A 21,966-nucleotide genomic window follows, 5' to 3' on the forward strand; every position below is an offset into this window, starting at 1 on the left:
ACCATATGTTTATATGGTTATTTTTATATTGTCATGCTTGGGTCACAGATTTGCGCAGAAACACAGGAGGTTGTAGAGAGACAGGAACGTTATTCAAACACTGCAAACAAACATTTGCCTCTTTTTCAAAAGTTTAAACTGTGCTCCATGACAAGACAGAGATGACAGTTCTGTCTCACAATTAAAAGAATGCAAACATATCTTCCTCTTCAAAGGAAACAGAGAGTAAAGCAAACAAATCAATAGGGCTGTTTGGCTCTTAAGTATGCGAAGCACCGCCGGTACAAAGCTGTTGAAGGCGGCAGCTCACACCCCCTCCATCAGGAGCAGGGAGAGAGAGAGAGAGAAAAACAAACAGTGAAAAATCAATACGTGCCCTTTGAGCTTTTAAGTATGCGAAGCACCGTGCAGCATACTTAAAAGCTGCACACAGAAGGTAGCAACGTGAAGATAATCTTTCAGCATTTTTAGACGAGCGTCCGTATCGTCTAGAGGTGCGAACAGCCCCCCTGCTCACACCCCCTACGTCAGGATCACAGATAGTCAGCACAAGAGAGAGAGAAAGAAAAGTACGTTGGGTAGCTTCTCAGCCATCTGCCAATAGCGTCCCTTGTATGAAATCAACTGGGCAAACCAACTGAGGAAGCATGTACCAGAAATTAAAAGACCTATTGTCCGCAGAAATCCGCGAACCAGCAAAAAATCCATATATATTTAAATATGCTTACATATAAAATCCGCGATAGAGTGAAGCCGCGAAAGGCGAAGCGCGATATAGCGAGGGATCACTGTAGTTATAAACTTAGACCACGGAGTGTTCAGAACTTTAAAAAAATCTTTGTGATACATGTTTAATTATGCCATCCATTCAGGGTTGCGCTCATCCCAGCAAGCATTGTGTGCGAGGCAGGAGCAAATCATGAACGTGGTGCCAGCACATCGCAGGGTGAATACGAGCAATACATATACTAGCAGGGTCAATATAGCCTTACAAAACCCCACATCCTACATGACTTTGAAAGGAAACTCAAGCACGCCGAGTAAACCCACCAGAAAAACATGCAAATTCAAGGCAGGAAACACCAGGGAACCCCCTTGCAGCGACGCAGCAGTGCACCCTGAACGCCACCGTGCCCCCACATGATATCATTTTCATGATGAAATGCATTAAAGCATGTATTAATCAAGTATTTATCTTAGTATTCTAAATGTTCAGGGAGCAGGAATATCATGAAATTAATGTATTCTGTGTGGTGATCGCCGCCTGCGCCTCCTCTTAGTGCAAGAGGAAGTCAGTTTAAGAAGCACGTAGTGATTAACATGGCTCGGGGAGCACTTAACACAAAGCATTTAATGTGCTACATAACTTACGACGAGGTTTGAGAAAATCTAGTAAATTAAATATTCATTTTAAGATGAAGTTTCGTTTGTGATGTTCTACTTTAATGACAAATTACAAGAATAAAGTCAATATTTCGACTTTAATCTTGACATAAACGGCGAGAATAAAGTAGAAATGTCGAGAATAATTTCAACATGTCGTCACACTATTACACAGTACCCAGGTACATTACACAGTATTGAAAAAAAAAATAAAACCAGTACAACTTGGCTTGCAGTATTATCCAGTAGTATAGAAACAGTATTCACACATTTGAACATAATGGTCCACATCTGACCTTTTAAAACCAAACTATCTTCAGACAACAGACACGGCTCCTTTTTTCGGCAGACATTCTTCTGTGTCTTCATGTTCAACTTTATCATCTGCTACAGCTTCAGTTTCAGAATGTTCTCTGTCCATTTTCGTTGTTCAATACCTCCACTAACGCATGTGCTCCGTTGCATGCCTGTTTAGCGATGCAGCAGTGAAAAAGGTCCCCCCTTAAACAGTTTCCTGCTGCATCATGTTCTGAACGTTGTTTAGGCTATTTAAACCGGTGTTGCGGTATGAGAAAAATCCTTATCATAACAAAAATAATAACCAGTTTTTGGTATGAACCAATATACCGCCCAGAACTAAATCCTAGCACTGAGAAATGAGGAAGTCAAATGAATTAACGGCAAAAATATTGATCGGTTACACATCAAATTGGTTAAATGTGTCCAAAAATGTCGGAACGGTTACATGGCGAATTGGTTAAATGCATATCAATAGACTGTGCTGAAAGCATTGGTGGTGATTGTGCGGAAGATGAAAACAACAACTTACAATATCCCAAAGAATATCTACAACTATTAACAACATCTGGTCTTACAACGCATGAATTACTGTAGAAAGAAGGATGTATCCAAGAAAGGTAATGTAGCACATCTTCCCCGAATAACATTAGACAACGAAGGAGATCTTGATATGCCATTCGTATTAAAACGTTAACAGTTTCCGGTTAGAATAGCTTTTGCAAAGACAATTAACAAATTTCAGAGCCAAACATTTGAAAAAGTATTTTTATTTAATAGAGAGAAAGAAACTAAATTCAATCATGGGCAGTTATACGTTGTGTTGATGCATTTGTAACAATTCCCATGAAAATAAAAATCTGTTTAAATTGTACATCCTCATTCCCATACGCGAGCGGCATTACCACAAAGAGACTAGTGTGTATCACAGGCCAGGGGGGTTGGCGAACGAAGCGAGCAGGGGGCAAAGCCCCTTAGTCATCATTAATATTATTGTACAGTGTGTTTATTTCTCCTTTATTTGCAATATGGACAAAATCTAACCGTAAGAGCCATTTGTTACTTTCTTAGGTTTTGTTAAATTGATAGAAGTATGTTCTTAGTTATGTTAAAATGTTTGGCTATATATTAATGTATAGTCTAGGGTAGGTCCTGTTGTTCTATTATAACCCCCACAAGCTGAATTGAAATGGAATATTCTAATTATTTTTTGTCTCTCTGACTGCAGATTAGTCTGAGTTTATGATCTACCTTGCAGTAGGTAAGGCATGGAGGGCACACATATCTCATAACTTATCGTTTTGACCATATTGAATGAGCCGTACGTATAGAACGTACTGAATGTATTAAGTAAATCATATACAAGTTTGCCATAGAAAAACAACACAACCTTTAAATATAGAAAGCAACTAAAGGTTAACAGGAAAAAGCCAATTTATAGAAGAAGCATTTTTCCTTTTTTGTCTTTTATTCTGCGTGTGTAACAAATCTTTTTATCTATTTTTGTGTGAACTGTTTTGCTTTGAATTTTCACTAAACTCTCTTAAAATGATCGTTGTTGGACTACGAAGTTTCTTTTGTACGTGTTTGACTCATGCTAATTCTGCCTTACCAACTTGGTAGCAGCTTGATTTCGAGATCCTGGTAAAGACTCACCTACACTATCCTTTCAAATGGATATAAGAAAGTTATGCAGTAGAGGACCACCCTGCTTGCTCAGATTTTCCAAATAGTTTTTAGTTTATGATCCAATTTCATAGTCATTGTAATGCCATGAAAAAAAACAGCAAAGACCAAAAAAATATTTGTCTAATAACAATCAAGAGTTCATGTTCAATATAACATCCCTGTTCTGAGTTTGACCAACTGATATTGGTGTAGTGGGGAAAAAAAAATTGATTCCAGTATTTAGATATGTGTAGTACATAACACTCAGTGCAGTTTTAAAATATCTGGATTGTATTTCTGGGCATATCAGCATCCTTAATAACTAAAACATTCAATTCAAATCAGTTATTGGAAGAGCAGAGCTCAAAGGCCAGCTTCCATTGATGATGGCATGCCTGTTGTAATCCAGTCTGTTCTCTTTTAAAAAGGTTACAAGTGATTTAATCTTTACTCTGTTATTGTCAAGAAAAGTGTATAATGTATACACAATAAAGATTATTCTCTGAATTTGCTGAGTAAACTGAAAGTGTGCTGTCATGCAGGCTTATCCATTTGAAAGTTTAAGATAGCCTAGTGTGTTCATGTTGTAGATGTACTTTACCTGTGCCCTAGTTGTGAAAAAAATCTGTTTAATCAGTTTTATTATGGCTCTTTACTTGAAGAGCCCCTTTAATAACATTGATTTAACTATATTCTTGTATTGGCTGAGTGTTTGAATGTGATGAAGCACCATTTAATTTAAATATTTGAAAATGTGTAATATGTACCCCAAGGACTGATGAAAAGCAAGGTATATACAAGGTGAGTCAAAATTGTGTTAACACTAATGCTACTGCTATGTATAAACTTATATACAATTTTTGTGGACAATTTATGTGCCACATATGGTACATGTGTTGAACATAATGGCAAACAGGTTGAGACATTCCTGTAAATCATCTTGCATATATGAAGTATGTTTTGTGAATAAATTGTTTCCGCCATTCAAATGTTAACATAATGTTGACTCACCCTGTATATCTGATTTGTACCAGTGATCTTTGTGTAGTTTGGAGCTCTCTTCATGTGAATCATGTAATGCACTCAAACATTGATTAGGTACAATCACAAAAGAAGTTAGTTCTGGTGCTTTCAGCCAGTTATTCTGCGTCTTATAATTCAAGTGTATCAGAGATTTCTATCAGCCTATATTTTACATTTCAGTCAGAATTAAGAAATCAAAATATGCCCAACTCGTATTAGCTCCTCAAATTTAAAAAAAATACATACACACATACACCATACTGTTTTAGTAAAAGCAGCTAAGCGAAAATGGCAAAATGGGTTTAGGTCTGACCCATCTTATCTGTCTCATGGTGTCCCTCAGGGTTCAGTTCTTGGCTTTTTACTTTTTATTATATATATGCTTTCTCTTGGTGCCGTTATTAGACAGCATGGTTTACAATTTCACTGTTATATTGATGATAACTCAGGTCTGTCTACGTACAGGACTGACACATGCATTATTACCACCTCCTGCATTGGTTGCCGTTTTGGCTAATGTAAAACACTGGTTGACTGCAAATTTTCTTAAACTAAATAGTGAAACAACCGAGGCCAGAATTTTTTCATCTCTTAGGAAAATTACCTCTTTTTCTCATGGAAATCTCAAATTTTGTTAGATCTTTTTCAATATAAGTTCAAAATCTTGGCGTTATTCTTGACTCCACGCTTTCTTTTGAACCGCATATCAATAATATCACTAAGGTAGCCTTTTTGATTTTAAGCAGATCTTAGGGCTGCATCCTTCTCTTTCTGATAATGAAACTGAAACCCTGATTCATGCTTTTGTCACCTAACGACTTGTTATTGCAAAATGGTTTTATTTGGTGTCTCTGCTCAGAGCCTAAACAGAGTACAATTTGTGCAAAATTCAGTAGCATGGGTCCTAACACATTTAAAACATTGGGTGCATGTTACTCCTACACTTCGAAAATGACATTGTCTGCCTATCCTGTTCTGTATTTAAAGTAAACTTCACCTCTCTGCTTTTAAGGCCCTTTGTGGTGTAACCCCACCTTATCTGTTTTCTTTACTGAGTCCATATACTCCATCACGCTCACATCGTTCAGCTGACTCTATGGTGTTCCCCGTTTCTCAGTGCAGATTCCGTGCTATGGTTGATACAGCTTTTAACGTAGCGGTCCAGGGTTGTGGTATGCCCTGGCTCTGGAGCTTCATACTTGTACTACACTTTCTGTTTTTTTTTTTTCTGTTTACTTAAAACATATATTTTTTTGCATTGTTGTTTGTTAGTTCTGTTAAATTATGAATGTTTAACTGGAATTGTTTAATGTTAATTTTTTATTACTTTTTGTATTTTTTTTATATATGGTGTCCCTTTATTTTTTTATGTACAGTGTCCTTGTTTATTTTTAAAGTAGCTTTTAAATAAAATGTATTATTATGACACCAGCTTGAAACTGTTTTTAAACTTTTGCAAACTATTTGGGGGTGGAGGACTGGGGGAATTGCTTTTTTTCTGGCATTTTGCTCATGGTTCAAATGATACAGATATGCAGTGGTGTCTTTTAAGACTGGTTGGTACATCGTAGACTTTTACTATATCGCTCTACAGGAGTCCGGCAGTAATGAAATTGTAGGAAAGCGCTCTACTCTTATCTTGCAGTGAGAGTTTCACTTTATTATCAAGTGTTGCAAGGCAAACAAACATTTTGGAGCCTGTCTGCCTTCTTGCTGCAGACTATTGATCAGTTAGATAATTATTCTGGTATCATATGTACAATATATTGTACAAGTCGTTAGTAATTAAGAGATAAAAAGTGAGTTTCTTTTATTAATGAACCATAAATGTTTTATGATTTAAAGTCTTAAGTAAATTAAGAGTGTTTAGGGTGGAATAACCTGAAATAAACTAATTTTGCTAAAATCTAATGTTCTTGGAATTTGATTTGTCTGTATTGTTTTCAGAGCCAAATTTCAGTGCTACAGAATCGCATTGAACAATTAGAACAACTATTGGAGGAAAACCATCAGATCATCAGCCATATCAAAGATTCAGTGTTGGAACTCACAGAGAATGGAGGAGGAGGAGGAGGAGCAGTAGGTGCAGGTGCAACTGGTGGGCAGCTGCCATTCCGAAATTCTAATGGATCTTGGATTATTCCCTTTGATATACGATCCAGCTTCCTGTCTGTCATGCCACAAGACTGCCAGTTTGCCCTTGGGAGCCATGAGGAACATAGTGATTTGAAGGTTGGTCAAGATTAATAAAGCCCCTATATATAGTCTTTACGGTTTAGTACAGAGTCTTAAGTTTACTTTTTTCATTTGTTTTGACAGTGTTATGGTAAATAATTAATAGTTTAGTCAATTAGTGTTATAAGGGCAACTGCTTTGTTTGAAGTTGTCATTGCAATTCTGTTTCCAAATCAGTAGAGAACCAACCTTGTGCCCAGTGCTGCTGGGTTGGGCTCCAGGTCTCTGTCACTCTGAACTCAATAAGCAGGTTAGAAAATGAGTGGATGGATGAATGAAATTTCTAGGGAGCAATGCATAAATTTGGTATTTCATTGAGCAGAGTGCATCTAGTTGGGTATGCAGTCAGAGTGGTACAAATATGATGGTGTGAATAAGGAATGGAATGAGGAGCTGTGTCCGTGTTTTTCTTCAAAATTGCTTCTTCCTCCATCTGTTGCATCCCACAAGCAGCTACCTTACAGTGCAAAGTCACTCCACAAAGGCAGTCAAATTAGTGTCATTAAATAAAATAACCCTAACCTGAACAGTGTCTAATGGCAATTAGCATTGTTTATTGCAAAAGTCAAGAGGAACATCATGGCAAACAGATTTGGTTAAGGCCTGCAATTCTGTTAAAAAATATACGGTTTCAGGGCTTTACCTGGATTCATTTCACCCTGCTTGAGGATAGTGCATGAATAGATCTGTTCCTTACTCTGTCTTTTGAATGTGTATTTTTAAAATTCAAAGTCTCAGTTAAGAAGTTTTGTGTTGATACAGGATACAACTAAGAAGTACACACATATTGATCTGCATTTTCCTTTCACTTTTTTAAAGAGTTCCTTTTATAGTTTGTATACTTGATGGTACAATTTCACCAGTTTAGCTACCATGCACATCTTATTTTAAAGATTGTTACATTTAAAAATGCATAAAAGAATGAAGCATATACTTAAGTCCTGAGCTACTCTGACGTACATATAGAAAAGTGCCAGACTTACATTTCTTTTCTAACATAATTTTGAAGCATACTTTCTTCCAGTCTCTGGAAAAATAGCTTTTTTTTGTTGTTGTTGTATGATTTATTTTTGTGTTACTTGCTCACCTAGCTGCATGTGTTAAACTAACACACTGAACATTCAAGCATATACACAGTTGCAAAATCTTTTCTTTGTTTATTAGATTTTCCAATAAAGTGGTGAGTCAAGTTAACTTGTAAAAGTCATGAGTCATTGCATGTCATGCAGTTCTCCATTTTATCTGTTAAGATGCAGGTTGAACTGAAAGAAAACCTCATTAGAATATGCAAGTAGTGTCCAAGGGCACAGACAAAACTAGTAATATGTGTATGCACAAAAAATTAAGATGCATAAAACTGTGCGCAGGCAAAGTTCTAATGACTTTCCCTTTATAAATCCCAGTAAACATAAATTTTAACGCACATGTTCCACAAGCTCCACCCTGACTCTTCCTAGAATTATGCCTATTTGAATATGCAAATCAATACAGTATAAACAGCCCCTTCTGTTCAGTGTTTTGTAAAAATACAATGGCTAAAGCATGTGTAGAAAAGTAAAATTTCAGCAAATGCAAAATGGAAGTCATGCTCAGTGAAGTGTAGGCAAGGGAAAATGTGCTATTTGGTGGCCTAAGCAGTGGTATAAGCAACAGAAGGAAACTGTTGGAGTGGTATAATGTGACAGAGGCACTCAAAAGTTCAAATTCAGAAAGTTGTACAGTGCCCAAAATAAATAAAAAAGAAGTGGTTATATATCAAAGTCAATGTGAAAAGGCAAGTCGCAGCCCAGCGTCTCAATAAAGAGGTCCATGTCGAGATTAAAGTCAAAATGTCGACTTTAATCTTGAAATTTCTACTTCAATCTTGTAGTTAATTTTGTCATTAAATTAGAACATCATAAACTTTATCTTAAACTTTATCTTATCGTGCTTCTTAAATATGCTTTCTCTTATGCTGATAAGAGCATGCCACAAAGAACCCTTTACCTTCATGATATTATTGCTCTCTGAATATTTTAGAATACTAAGATGTATATCATTTTCATGGTGAAATGCATTAAAGCATGTATTAAACATGCGGGGATGCGGTGGCACAGTGGTATCAATGAGCTGGTGCCAATTCCAAGGATTGTTCCTGCCTTGCGGATAATGCTTGCTGGGACGCGCACGACCCTAGATGGAATAATTTATTGTAGCAGTACTGCCTCTGTCAAAGATACCAACCTCCAATTCCTGTCCTTCCGTTTTCTTTCTCCACGTAACCAATAGCCGCACAATACGTGTCTGTAATAAATGTAAAACCAGCTGTAAACTTAGAACGCAGACTCCTCAAAACTTTTAAGGAACACTGAAAACTCTTCATTATACATGTTTAAGTCTTCCAGACATCCATTTATCCATACAGGGTCGCTCCAGTCCCAGCAAGCATCAAGCACGAGGTAGGAACAATCCCAGGATGGGTGCCAGCTCATTGCAGGGTAAATACGAGCAAACATATACACAAGTAGCATCAATTTCCATTTTTCTAAGTTGTTATTTTCACGGGTTTATTGATCATTTCCCATGTTTACACAGACTAGCCAGTTGCCCATAAAATTTTTTTTCCCAATCTCTTTAGTCCTCCATATTATTTGGGGATGAAACCCTTTCTTTTTATCTTCTTCCCACACTACCTTAGTCTGTTTCTCCTTAGCACAATGCCCATCACCTCAATGCAAAGTCTTCCTCTTAACTTTTCATTTAACTTCCTCCTAGTTGATAATGCTTGCACATCCACATGATCATTCTCGTTTCTGCTTTTTCCAGTTTTACTTTATGAACCACCATCATCAACCTCATATCACTGCCATTGAGTATACCAGTCCTAAATCATCTTTCGTAAAATTTTCCCTTAAATGCCAAAAGGTCTTCAATAGAATTGGGGACATCTCCCAGAAATTTCTTTCATGCACCTCTCACTTTTGCTGTCACTGCTGTGCCCGCATATCCAACTGTACTCAATATGTCACCAAAGTAGTAGAATTTCTGTACCTTGTCTAACACAACTACATTGCTGATATCTAAAATTATGTTTGGCATACTACATCAGCATTCTGCACACATCTCAAAAATTTTGTTGTCTGGAAATACTTTGGTTTTAAAAGGTCGGATGTGGACCATAATGTTCAAATGTGTGAATACTGTTTCTATACTACTGGATAATACTGCAAGCCAAGTTGTACTTGTTTTATTTTATTTTTTTCTCAATACTGCGTAATGTACCTTTGTACTGTGTAATAGTGTGACGACATGTTGAATTTATTCTTGACATTTCCACTTTAATCTCGACGCTTATGACGAGAATAAAGTCGACATGTTGAATTTATTTTCGTAATTTGTCATTAAAGTAGAACATCACAAACTAAACTTCATCTTAAAACAAATATTTAATTTACTAGATTTTCTCAAACCCCGTCATAAGTTATGTAGCACATTAAATGCTTTGTGTTAAGTGTTCCCTGAGGCATGTTAATTGCTATGTGCTTCTTAAACTAACTTCCTCTTGCGCTAAGAGGAGGCGCAGGCAGCGATCACCACACAGAATACATTAAGTTTAGTTTACGACATTCTACTTTAATGACAAAATAAACTATGAGAATAAAGTGGAAATGTCGACTTTATTCTCGACATATAGTTTTTTTTCTTCACTGTGTCCGTATTTTTTTTTTTCTTCACCGTGGCCCTAATACACTTCCGTAGGGCTATACCACAAATGGCATTATAAATGCAAGTTGCAGTTTTATTATTTATGTATACAGTAATCCCTCCTCCATCGCGGGGGTTGCGTTCCAGAGCCACCCGCGAAATAGGAAAATCCGTGAAGTAGAAACCATATGTTTATATGGTTATTTTTAGAATGTCATGCTTGGGTCACAGATTTGCGCAGAAACACAGGAGGTTGTAGAGAGACAGGAACGTTATTCAAACACTGCAACCAAACATTTGTCTCTTTTTCAAAAGTTTAAACTGTGCTCCATGACAAGACAGAGATGACAGTTCTGTCTCACAATTAAAAGAATGCAAACATATCTTCCTTTTCAAAGGAGTGCAAAGCAAGCAGTCAAAAAAAAAATCAATACGGCTTTTTGGCTTTTAAGTATGTGAAGCACCGCCGGTACAAAGCTGTTGAAGGCGGCAGCTCACACCCCCTCTGTCAAGAGCAGGAAGAGAGAGAGAGAGAGATAGAGAGAGATACAGAGAGACAGATAAAAAAAATCAATACGTGCCCTTTGAGCTTTTAAGTATGCGAAGCTCCGTGCAGCTTGTCCTTCAGGAAGCAGCTGCACACAGCCGCCCTGCTCACACCCCCCTACGTCAGCGCAAGAGAGAGAGAGAAAGTAAGCTGGATAGCTTCTCAGCCATCTGCCAATAGCGTCCCTTGTATGAAATCAACTGGGCAAACCAACTGAGGAAGCATGTACCAGAAATTAAAAGACCTATTGTCCGCAGAAACCCGCGAAGCAGCGAAAAATCCGCGATATATATTTAAATATGCTTACATATAAAATCCGCGATGGAGTGAAGCCGCGAAAGGCGAAGCGCGATATAGCGAGGGATCACTGTATAGCTTAGCTTGAAGCAAGGTCCATATTAATGCAGTTTGCCTTAATGATGGTTTAGTTGGTAAAGATGTCATCACCAAGTTGCACTTGTTTTATTTTATTTTACTTTAAATTGCTGAATACTGTGTAATGCACCTGGGCTTGAAGTCTTGGAAGTAATAGTATTATTACTGGAAGTTGCAGTATTATTTATTTTATTATTAAATAGTATTATTACTGGAAGTTGCAGTATTATTTATTTTATTATTATTTATTAGTTTATATATTAATGCAGTTTAATGATGGTAAAGTTGTGTAAAAAGTCACTTTAATGTGTCAGTGGACAGAGATTGTTAACATTAACAAAGTGTAGTTGGTTTACAAAAACTATTTACCAATAATTCCTTATCTAAGACATGCTCAGTGCAATACAACTTTTGACAAGCACCTCTGGATATTTTACTAAGTCTAAATGCCTCTTTGGATGATATGTTGTCAAAATTTTAGTTTAAGTTGTTTGCAGACTTTGTTCAGTAAAAAAGGCTCTATATTTTGACTGCATCTGTCATGCAATGTGATTCCTTCTCTTCATTAGTGCCACCCCCTTGAAAACTATCACTTTATGGGGCCATGCAAACCTGTATTAATACTTGTGTGCACATTAAAATGTTTTTTTGTACAATGTACAATTCTCATGACAGTAGGATAGGTTATTCTTAGCTAGTAATTGCAGTGGAAAATGTTAACATCCACTCATGCATGGGGAAAAAAATACAATTGAATACCGTGAAACCAGTATAATTTTGAAAAATACCGTGATATAGAATTTTGGTCATACCACCCAGCACTTATAACACGTTTAAAAATGTAAGCAGCAGAATTATTTTTTCAGCCTTGAGTCAGTTTAGTTCACTTTGCATACATTTCATGATTCCTTAAGCTGTGGCACTCCTCTCCTATAACATAAGAGATTTTTTTCAAATAGTTTTATTTCCACAATATCTATTTTGTTTTACCTGTAGACAGGTAAGACCCTAAGTAAAATTGAAAATGCCATTCTTTTTTGTCCTACATCGTTCCTTGTAGGTATTAGCTGATGATTATTCTCTGCTACGTTACATAGACAGCAATGTACAAAAAAATAATTTTCAGGATAAAAAGCCATCTCTACTTTTGTATGTAGACCAGTTTGAGAATGAGTATCAGTTTGGACTAATATCCACATTCATATATTAATTTACAGATAGATCCCATTTCCAAGAAAATGGAATTCAGTCTTGTATTTGATATGTGAAGTAGTGAGCATTCCTTTTTGTGTTTTGTCCAGATGCTGAATATGTATTCAATATTGAACTTTGACAATATGGATGGAGGTGTTTGGAAGCAGGGATTTGATATCACTTATAATACCAATGAATGGGACAATGAACCGCTGCAGATTTTTGTTTTACCACACTCCCACAATGATCCAGGTGAGAAAATGTAAATAGTATTGTAGAGAACATGTCTGACGGAATTGAATGTCATATTGCATTTATTATGTTAAGGATGAGGGTGGCACAGTGGTAGCGCTACTGCCTCGCAGTTAGGAGATTCGGGTTCGCTTCCCAGGTCCTCCCTACATGGAGGTTGCATGTTCTCCCCGTGTCAGAGTGGGTTTCCTCCGGGTACTCCGGTTTCCTCCCACAGTCCAAAGACATGCATGTTAGGTGCATTGGCGATTCTAAATTGTCCCTAGTGTGTGCTTGGTGTGTGGGTGTGTGTACTCTGCGGTGGGCTGGTGCCCTGCCTGGGGTTTGTTTCCTGCCTTATGCCCTGTGTTGGCTGGGATTGGCTCCAGCGACCCCCATGACCCTGTAGTTAGGATATAGCTGGTTGGATAATGGATGGACGGATGTTAAGGTTGATTTCTAGAGATTCATAGCAGATAATCTCACTATGACTAAAAAAAATGTAAACCTTTTACTCTAAGAATTGATTATTGGAGTTAATATATTATCTTCTATTAAGTTTTGGGGTGTATTTTTATAAAGGTAAATAAGGAATGCTTCCTACCCTTAAAATATTTTTTGGGTTTTAAAGTGGTATTTGGTGTAAGGGTGAAATGGCATATCAATCCACTCACACCCAATCACTTTCTGCCACTGGGTTAATTTAGTGTCACTTTTAACCTAAAGCAAAAGACTTTGTGTTGACCTCACAAGAGCAATCTTCCAGACATGCTTGCATAATCCATAAAGGCAGCAGCACTCCTAATCTGTGAAGCAGCTATATAAACCACTGTACAACAATGTTGTCTAACCTATCAAAGCCACCATCCAACCAGTTATAACCACGAAAAACGGATAATGAAAATATATACAGTGGTGTGAAAAACTATTTGCCCCCTTCCTGATTTCTTATTCTTTTGCATGTTTGTCACACAAAATGTTTCTGATCATCAAACACATTTAACCATTAGTCAAATATAACACAAGTAAACACAAAATGCAGTTTTTAAATGATGGTTTTTATTATTTAGGGAGAAAAAAAATCCAAACCTATATGGCCCTGTGTGAAAAAGTAATTGCCCCCTTGTTAAAAAATAACCTAACTGTGGTGTATCACACCTGAGTTCAATTTCCGTAGCCACCCCCAGGCCTGATTACTGCCACACCTGTTTCAATCAAGAAATCACTTAAATAGGAGCTGCCTGACACAGAGAAGTAGACCAAAAGCACCTCAAAAGCTAGACATCATGCCAAGATCCAAAGAAATTCAGGAACAAATGAGAACGGAAGTAATTGAGATCTATCAGTCTGGTAAAGGTTATAAAGCCATTTCTAAAGCTTTGGGACTCCAGCGAACCACAGTGAGAGCCATTATCCACAAATGGCAAAAACATGGAACAATGGTGAACCTTCCCAGGAGTGGCCGGCCGACCAAAATTACCCCAAGAGCGCAGAGACGACTCATCCGAGAGGTGACAAAAGACCCCAGGACAACGTCTAAAGAACTGCAGGCCTCACTTGCCTCAATTAAGGTCAGTGTTCACGACTCCACCATAAGAAAGAGACTGGGCAAAAACGGCCTGCATGGCAGATGTCCAAGACGCAAACCACTGTTAAGCAAAAAGAACATTAGGGCTCGTCTCAATTTTGCTAAGAAACATCTCAATGATTGCCAAGACTTTTGGGAAAATACCTTGTGGACTGATGAGACAAAAGTTGAACTTTTTGGAAGGCAAATGTCCCGTTACATCTGGCGTGAAAGGAACACAGCATTTCAGAAAAAGAACATCATACCAACAGTAAAATATGGTGGTGGTAGTGTGATGGTCTGGGGTTGTTTTGCTGCTTCAGGACCTGGAAGGCTTGCTGTGATAGATGGAACCATGAATTCTACTGTCTACCAAAAAATCCTGAAGGAGAATGTCCGGCCATCTGTTCGTCAACTCAAGCTGAAGCGATCTTGGGTGCTGCAACAGGACAATGACCCAAAACACACCAGCAAATCCACCTCTGAATGGCTGAGGAAAAACAAAATGAAGACTTTGGAGTGGCCTAGTCAAAGTCCTGACCTGAATCCAATTGAGATGCTATGGCATGACCTTAAAAAGGCGGTTCATGCTAGAAAACCCTCAAATAAAGCTGAATTACAACAATTTTGCAAAGATGAGTGGGCCAAAATTCCTCCAGAGCGCTGTAAAAGACTCATTGCAAGTTATTGCAAACGCTTGATTGCAGTTATTGCTGCTAAGGGTGGCCCAACCAGTAATTAGGTTAGGTTATTAGGTGCAATTACTTTTTCACACAGGGCCATGTAGGTTTGGATTTTTTTTTCTCCCTAAATAATAAAAACCACCATTTACAAACTGCATTTTGTGTTTACTTGTGTTATATTTGACTAATGGTTAAATGTGCTTGATGATCAGAAACATTTTGTGTGACAAACATGCAAAAGAATAAGAAATCAGGAAGGGGGCAAATAGTTTTTCACACCACTGTATTTTCAGGAGGCCAAAGGTTTATATGACAGGAAACCACCTTGGATGGAATTCCAGTCCATATATAGGCTAACATAGACATACTTACACTGAAGAATTGTAGGGATGGGAAATGACTGAATAGCATATTTTTGACTATAGTAGAAACACTGTGTTTGTATTTGAATCCCATGCATACATTTGGTGAAATGCACATTAACACCACACAGAAAAAGACCACAATCCAGAATGAGACTTTAATAAGAACATTCGTAATGTGGTGGTTTAGCGGCTGTAGAAACCCTTATAGATCATTTCTTAGCTTATAGTTTGTACCATATTGTGTGCAGGAGTTTAAACCCTTATGATAAAGCATAATCCAATAGGTATCTTCAGCAAAAATGATCAAAAAGACTTAACTTTGTGCATGAAGCATCAACTGACCCCAAGTGTTCACAACCCTAATGGGATTAAAGGGGTCAAAGTTACTCCTTTTCACAGAACTTCAAAAAATAGGCTTCGGTAATATAGACATATGGAGTGTTGTTTTATGTTATTTTGAGGGTGCTGATCATGAAGATAATTTTTTTGATGTTTGATTTTTTTTTTCCGGTGGTCCCAACCCTGTAAGAGTCAGGTTAAAATGACCAATTTCAAACATAAGTATATAGGGTATCATTTTAGACTGTTTCAAGGTCAGTGATTATGAATATGATTTGTGGTCATATACTTTTGATCTAACCCCCTGTGGACCTCTTCAGGTGGTGAAAAATGACAGTTCTATTACAATTGAGAATATTTAGTCTTTAAACATTTATATTGAAGCACACATTTTAATATTTCAAATATTACATGTGATATTTCTTGTTTATTATGTACTTCTATCTCATGAAATAAATCATTACATTTATTTTGCTTATTACTTTTTTCTGAAGACGTACGATAGTACACGATCGAGCAAATAAATTTTTTTGAACTTACACAACATACTACTTCAAAGTCAATCAGTCTAGAAATTCAGCCATCATTACATTTCTTATGAAAACACCAAATTAAGGGGGCTTACACTAATTCTGACTTTTTTTTTTTAGATAGATAGATATATAGATAGATAGATACTTTATTAATCCCCAAGGGGATATAGGTATGTTATAATTAATATAGGTAGGTTATACAGTAAATGTGACTTCCGATGGAAAATGCATATTTTAACATGTGAATATGGTCACCTACCTTGATTTATAATTTGTTAGTACTTCTTTTTTAAAAGGAACAATAGCAATCAAGACATATTATTATTGAGTTTTAAATAGTTGCATCTTTTCCCTGATCAAAGCTTAAAACAGTTCCTCTAATAATGCAAACACTTCTCACTTTTGCGGGCTTATGAAGGGCTAGTATGAAATATACAGTAAATATTATATACTATACTTTGATGCTTTTTGTTCTTCCAAAATGTCAGACTTTACTGTTTATTTTGAAAGGCTGGATAAAAACATTTGATAAGTACTACTTGGACCAGACACAGCACATCTTCAATAACATGGTGGTGAAACTAGCAGAAGATCCACGTCGCAAGTTCATCTGGTCTGAGATATCTTTCTTTGTCAAGTGGTGGGAGAGTGTTGATTCAAAAAAACAAGAGGCTATGCGCAAGTAAGTACTAATGAAGTGTTTGCATTTAATTTAATTGTAAGTGGTGATGGTTAAACAGTTAAGATGACCTCTGGTTTTGAAGTAAAACCAATCTTCACAAGAGTGTTCTGATGTACAAATTTGTTGATAAAAGAAATATTAGCTTTGGGCCTGCCAAATCTTTTTTGTTTCTTTTAGTACAATGTTAAAATATCCTATCAGATTAGATGGTAAAAGTCTTAAAAGGCCGAAGCTGTTTCTGCATTGGGATAAACTGACAGATCAACTTGAAAACAAAAGTGTGTTCTCATTGTTAACCTCTTCCATTAGGTTAATTCTGGGGGGCCAGATGGAGATGGTTACTGGAGGCTGGGTAATGACTGATGAAGCAAATTCACATTACTTTGCAATGATTGATCAACTGATTGAAGGACACCAGTGGCTCAAGAAAAACATTGGTAAATATAGTTATTTTTTTCTATACGTAAAATGGAGGCATTTTTTCTGGTTTCTGTGCCCATTTGTTAAGCATGTGTACACAATATCATCCATGGTACAAACTAACCTTTGACATTAAGAAAATTAAAAAAATGTTGGTGAGAATGGTTCAGCAAGATCATCCTTTCATTTTCAAACCTGCTAAATCTAGTTCAGGGTCAAAAGATCCTTGAATAAGATGAAGCCTAATGCATTTATTAAACATTCATTCCTGCTGTGTATTGATGAAGTTCTCAAAACTGTAATTAAAGGGGTAGCTGAAAATTTCATGAATTAGATGTCTTTGTAGAAGGTTTTTCATTTTTTCATCGAACTATGTGTTTAACATGGTGGGGAGAATATGACTTAACAACTTAAAAACCAAAGACCACATTTTCTGGAGATGTTTATGACATTATAAGCTAGCATTAGTAAAAGCTATTCAGTTTTTAATATTATAATAACTCATAACATGGTAACGTTTCATTTTGGGGATTTCATACTATTTACGCAAAATACAGAGTTGGAGAAGAGCTTTAAAACTAAATGGGAATATTTTCTGTACAAGTTATATTTAGGGAGATACAGCCTGTCAAAGTCATAATCTCTCCCAATATGTTCAAACTTTGTTAGCTTAAATCACCCTTAATATTAATTAATCCAAGATTTGTGCAATTTCAAAAAAAAGTCCAAAAGTGTGATGATTTGACATGGAATTATCCAAATGAACATTTCATGTTTTCCATATTATTTTCTCCATAGTCTGCACAGTTATGGATATTATTGATAACCTGAATAATATTTCCATAATTCACTTTATAAATCCTATAACATTTTTAAAAGCTTACTTTATGTTATACCTACATAAAACATTTTCCTTTATTTGTTACAGCTAAAAATGGGTGATTTTAAATTTTCAGTTTACTGGATTTGATTAGAGAATTAGTTTATTATTTTAAGAAAATATGAGAAATGTAACTATTAAAAATAACTATAAATTAAAATCACACTTAAGACTTGTAAATTTTTTAGTATACTGTAGAGATTTAGAGTAACTATATGAAAAAAGTTACAGTAAACATGCTTTAAATTACACAGTTTTGATCATGTACGGAACTGCCTTAAATTCAAATTCAAAACACACAATACTGAGTAATACTGTAACGATCTTTTTTATTCACAAAGATATCCAACCTTGCCATACAAAGCACACATTACAATATTTAAATATTTAGCATTAAAGCATTTCCCAACAGACATTCTTGAAGCATACATATGCAGAAATACATTCCACAATTCCTGTTTCTTTCATCAATGTCCTCAGTTTCCACCTGTCTTTGCCAGCAATATGCACTCCATCATAAAGCCAACATTTGTTACCGCCATCTTATGTGAGGGAATCTCTTGATCATGTACTCCTGTATTACCCCAGGGAAAGACTTGATTATTTATATTCATTCCTTAACTCCAGAACTACAAATGGTATTCCACTAACGTGTTGATAATAATAACAATAGGCCAATCAACCTCTTTTTTCAGGCAGTTGTATTTCACATAACTGGTGGTAACAGATGCAACTCATTGCCATTAATAGGACTTGATGTGTAATTAAATTGACTTGAAATGAAAAAAAATGTAATGTACAGTATATAGGAATATGAACCTTTTAATTCTTACAGGCTTAATACAAATCTTAGTTTTTTTTTTTTTTTTTGTACAACTGCTAAAAACACTTCCTGAAATTACTTTTTTTTCATATCCAACATAAATCCAGAAAACTCGAGCTGAATTCACCAAAATGTATCCCTGCTCAAATACATGTTAGCTTTGCTTATAAAGTAACTTTGCCATAAAAGCACAAATACGTTGAATGCGTGAGCACTGTCCACCATCAACTAGACACTAATGCAATCATCTAAAAAAGACTTATTACAGATAATAGTGAATTGGTAACAATTACACAAGGAAAAAGTAGACACATACATGTTTGTGAAACCTGTTTAAAATTGTGAGTGCGGAATTAAAAGCATAATCCAAAAAATACATCAAAATTGTTAACTTTTATTGAAAAGATACAAATGAGTTTTGGGGAAAAAGTTATAATCAGACACAGTGGAGAATCTACCCCAGCCATGACTTTGTTTCCTCCAGCCACTTCTGGCCACTTTCATGCACTTTCTACCTGCATGCTGCAAAATATTTGTCTGAAGGTTGAGAAATGAAAAATAAGGTAGAAGGAAGACATTTCCGAATTGCGGATTGCCATTGAACCATTGAAGGACATGAATGCTGCAATGGATACCGACAATGTCCAAAAATATGATATAAGAAGATGCTCTGGTGGCTCCTGCTGTGTATGCAGCTGTTCAGTTTTAGTTGTTATACTTCAATAATGGTATTTTACACTGTAATCCAGTGAAACCTTTTAGTTAGGCCAAACTGAACACCATACACAGTTAGAATGTCAGCAACACAGTTTACTGCAGACAGCCCAAATTATGGAAAAAAGGAAGCAATGCTTTGATGTTATAGTTTCATGATACAGTGATCCCTCGCTATATCGCGCTTCGCCTTTCGCGGCTTCACTCTATCGCAGATTTTATATGTAAGCATATTTAAATATATATCGCGGATTTTTTGCTGGTTCGCGGATTTCTGAGGACAATGGGTCTTTTAATTTCTGGTACATGCTTCCTCAGTTGGTTTGCCCATGCTGCACAGTGCTTCGCATACTTAAAAGCTCAAAGGGCACGTATTGATTTTTGACTTTGTTTTTCTCTCTCTCTCTCTCTCTCTCTCTCTCTGTCTCCCCCTCCCTCCCTGCTCCTGACGGAGGGGGTGTGAGCTGCCGCCTTCAACAGCTTTGTACCGGCGGTGCTTCGCATACTTAAAAGCCAAACAGCCCTATTGATTTGTTTGCTTTGCTCTCTGTTTCTGACAGCCTGTGCTCCTGACACGCACTCCTTTGAAGAGGAAGATATGTTTGCATTCTTTTAATTGTGAGACAGAACTGTCATCTCTGTCTTGTCATGGAGCACAGTTTAAACTTTTGAAAAAGAGACAAATGTTTATTTGCAGTGTTTGAATAACATTCCTGTCTCTCTACAACCTCCTGTGTTTCTGCGCAAATCTGTGACCCAAGCATGACAATATAAAAATAACCATATAAACATATGGTTTCTACTTCGCGGATTTTCTTATTTCGCGGGTGGCTTTGGAATGCAACCCCTGCGATGGAGGAGGGATTACTGTATTAGTATACTTCTGTTGTTATTCTGGGTATCAATTTCATTTTACAATGATTTTAGCCTTTTCTTTATATTTTCTCATTATTCGTGTTACATTTTTGCAATGCCATTTTGTTTTTGGTATTTGAATTCATGGTGTCCCATGTCACAATTTGTTATGTCAGCAGTGCTTCGGTATTGAAGATGATGGCATTATTGTCAGTAAGCAAGTTTTTGAATTCTTTAAAAATAAATCGGGCAGAACATATATATTAAAAACATAGGTCTTTTACTCTGGCAGTGTCTTGTTGGAATGTGGAATGTGCATCCTTTTGCACTGAAGAACACAGTAAATGGTACTTGGGAAGACTCTTTCATCTTCTTGGAGTATGTTGTTCCAGTTACTTGAGGTTGCATTTCTCTTAAACACTTAAATAATTACGTTGTGGAAAAGATGATGGTGGCAAAATTGAATGCCATCATGAAAAGTCCCCTCCATGCCTTCCAGGAGGTGCTCTCTTGGAGCACTTTTAGCCACGGGCTCCTTCCATCACAGTGCACTAAGAATAAGAAGCACCTCTAGGGTTCTTTTCTGCCCACTGCTATTGGGCAATTGAAAGCTTCCTCTCAATGTACTCGTTAAGTTCATTTTGAAATATCTGCACAACATTTAATTATTTTCATTTATTTATCAATTAATTGATTAGCTGTATTAGTCCTGTGACTTTGTATCCTTCCTACTGCTGTATGCATCTGAATTTCCCCTTGGGATTAATAATGTTTATCTATTCTATTCTAATCTAAGATAGAATATGGCTTTTATAAAGTCTTCAAATATTTTCTATTCCTAAAAGGCACATATATAGTAATATGAATTGCGTATTTTCTTCTCTGAACATCATGATTATTAACGTAACCAAGCAGTGGCTTAGATTTGGCTGCATCCATGGTCCAGCTTCTATCATTTTCATGCCATAAACAAGAACATGGTCTGTGATTGTTGCATGTAACTCAATCTGTAAAATGTTGTCTTGTTCTTCTTCTTTCTTGACCTCCTCTCGTCCTTACTGTTCCTCTGATTATTGCTTGATACTATTAGTGTTCGTCTCACCAGATATGCTAAAAAAACTTACCCGAGTCCTTTTATGTATGTATTGAAACTTTATTACTGTTTTCATATTGGTAGATTGCATATCTAAAACTATCCATCCATCCATCCATCCATCCTCTTCCGCTTATCCGAGGTCAGGTTGCGAGGGCAGCAGCTTGAGCAGAGATGCCCAGACTTCCCTCTCTCCGGCCACTTCTTCTAGCTCTTCTGGGAGAATCCCAAGGTGTTCCCAGGCCAGCCAGGAGACACAGTCCCTCCAGCGTGTCCTGGGTCTTCCCCGGGGCCTCCTCCCGGTTGGACGTGTCTGGAACACCTCACCAGGGAGGCGTCCAGGAGGCATCCTGAGCAGATGTCCGAGCCACCTCA

General features: G+C 36.7%; 1 protein-coding gene across 1 annotated transcript in view; it reads left to right on the forward strand.

The window, feature by feature from the left end:
• man2a2 (mannosidase, alpha, class 2A, member 2) overlaps nucleotides 1–21,966 on the forward strand; it is a 77,231-nt gene that overhangs the window by 6,435 nt on the left and 48,830 nt on the right. Inside the window, exons 3-6 of the mRNA XM_051920854.1 lie at nucleotides 6,319–6,603; nucleotides 12,514–12,658; nucleotides 16,635–16,806; nucleotides 17,116–17,243. Coding sequence (XP_051776814.1) covers nucleotides 6,319–6,603; nucleotides 12,514–12,658; nucleotides 16,635–16,806; nucleotides 17,116–17,243 — 730 coding nt within the window. The remainder of the gene's footprint in view (nucleotides 1–6,318; nucleotides 6,604–12,513; nucleotides 12,659–16,634; nucleotides 16,807–17,115; nucleotides 17,244–21,966) is intronic.

This window comes from Erpetoichthys calabaricus, chromosome 17 (assembly GCF_900747795.2).
Source record: "Erpetoichthys calabaricus chromosome 17, fErpCal1.3, whole genome shotgun sequence".
Taxonomy (NCBI): Eukaryota; Metazoa; Chordata; class Cladistia; order Polypteriformes; family Polypteridae; genus Erpetoichthys; species Erpetoichthys calabaricus.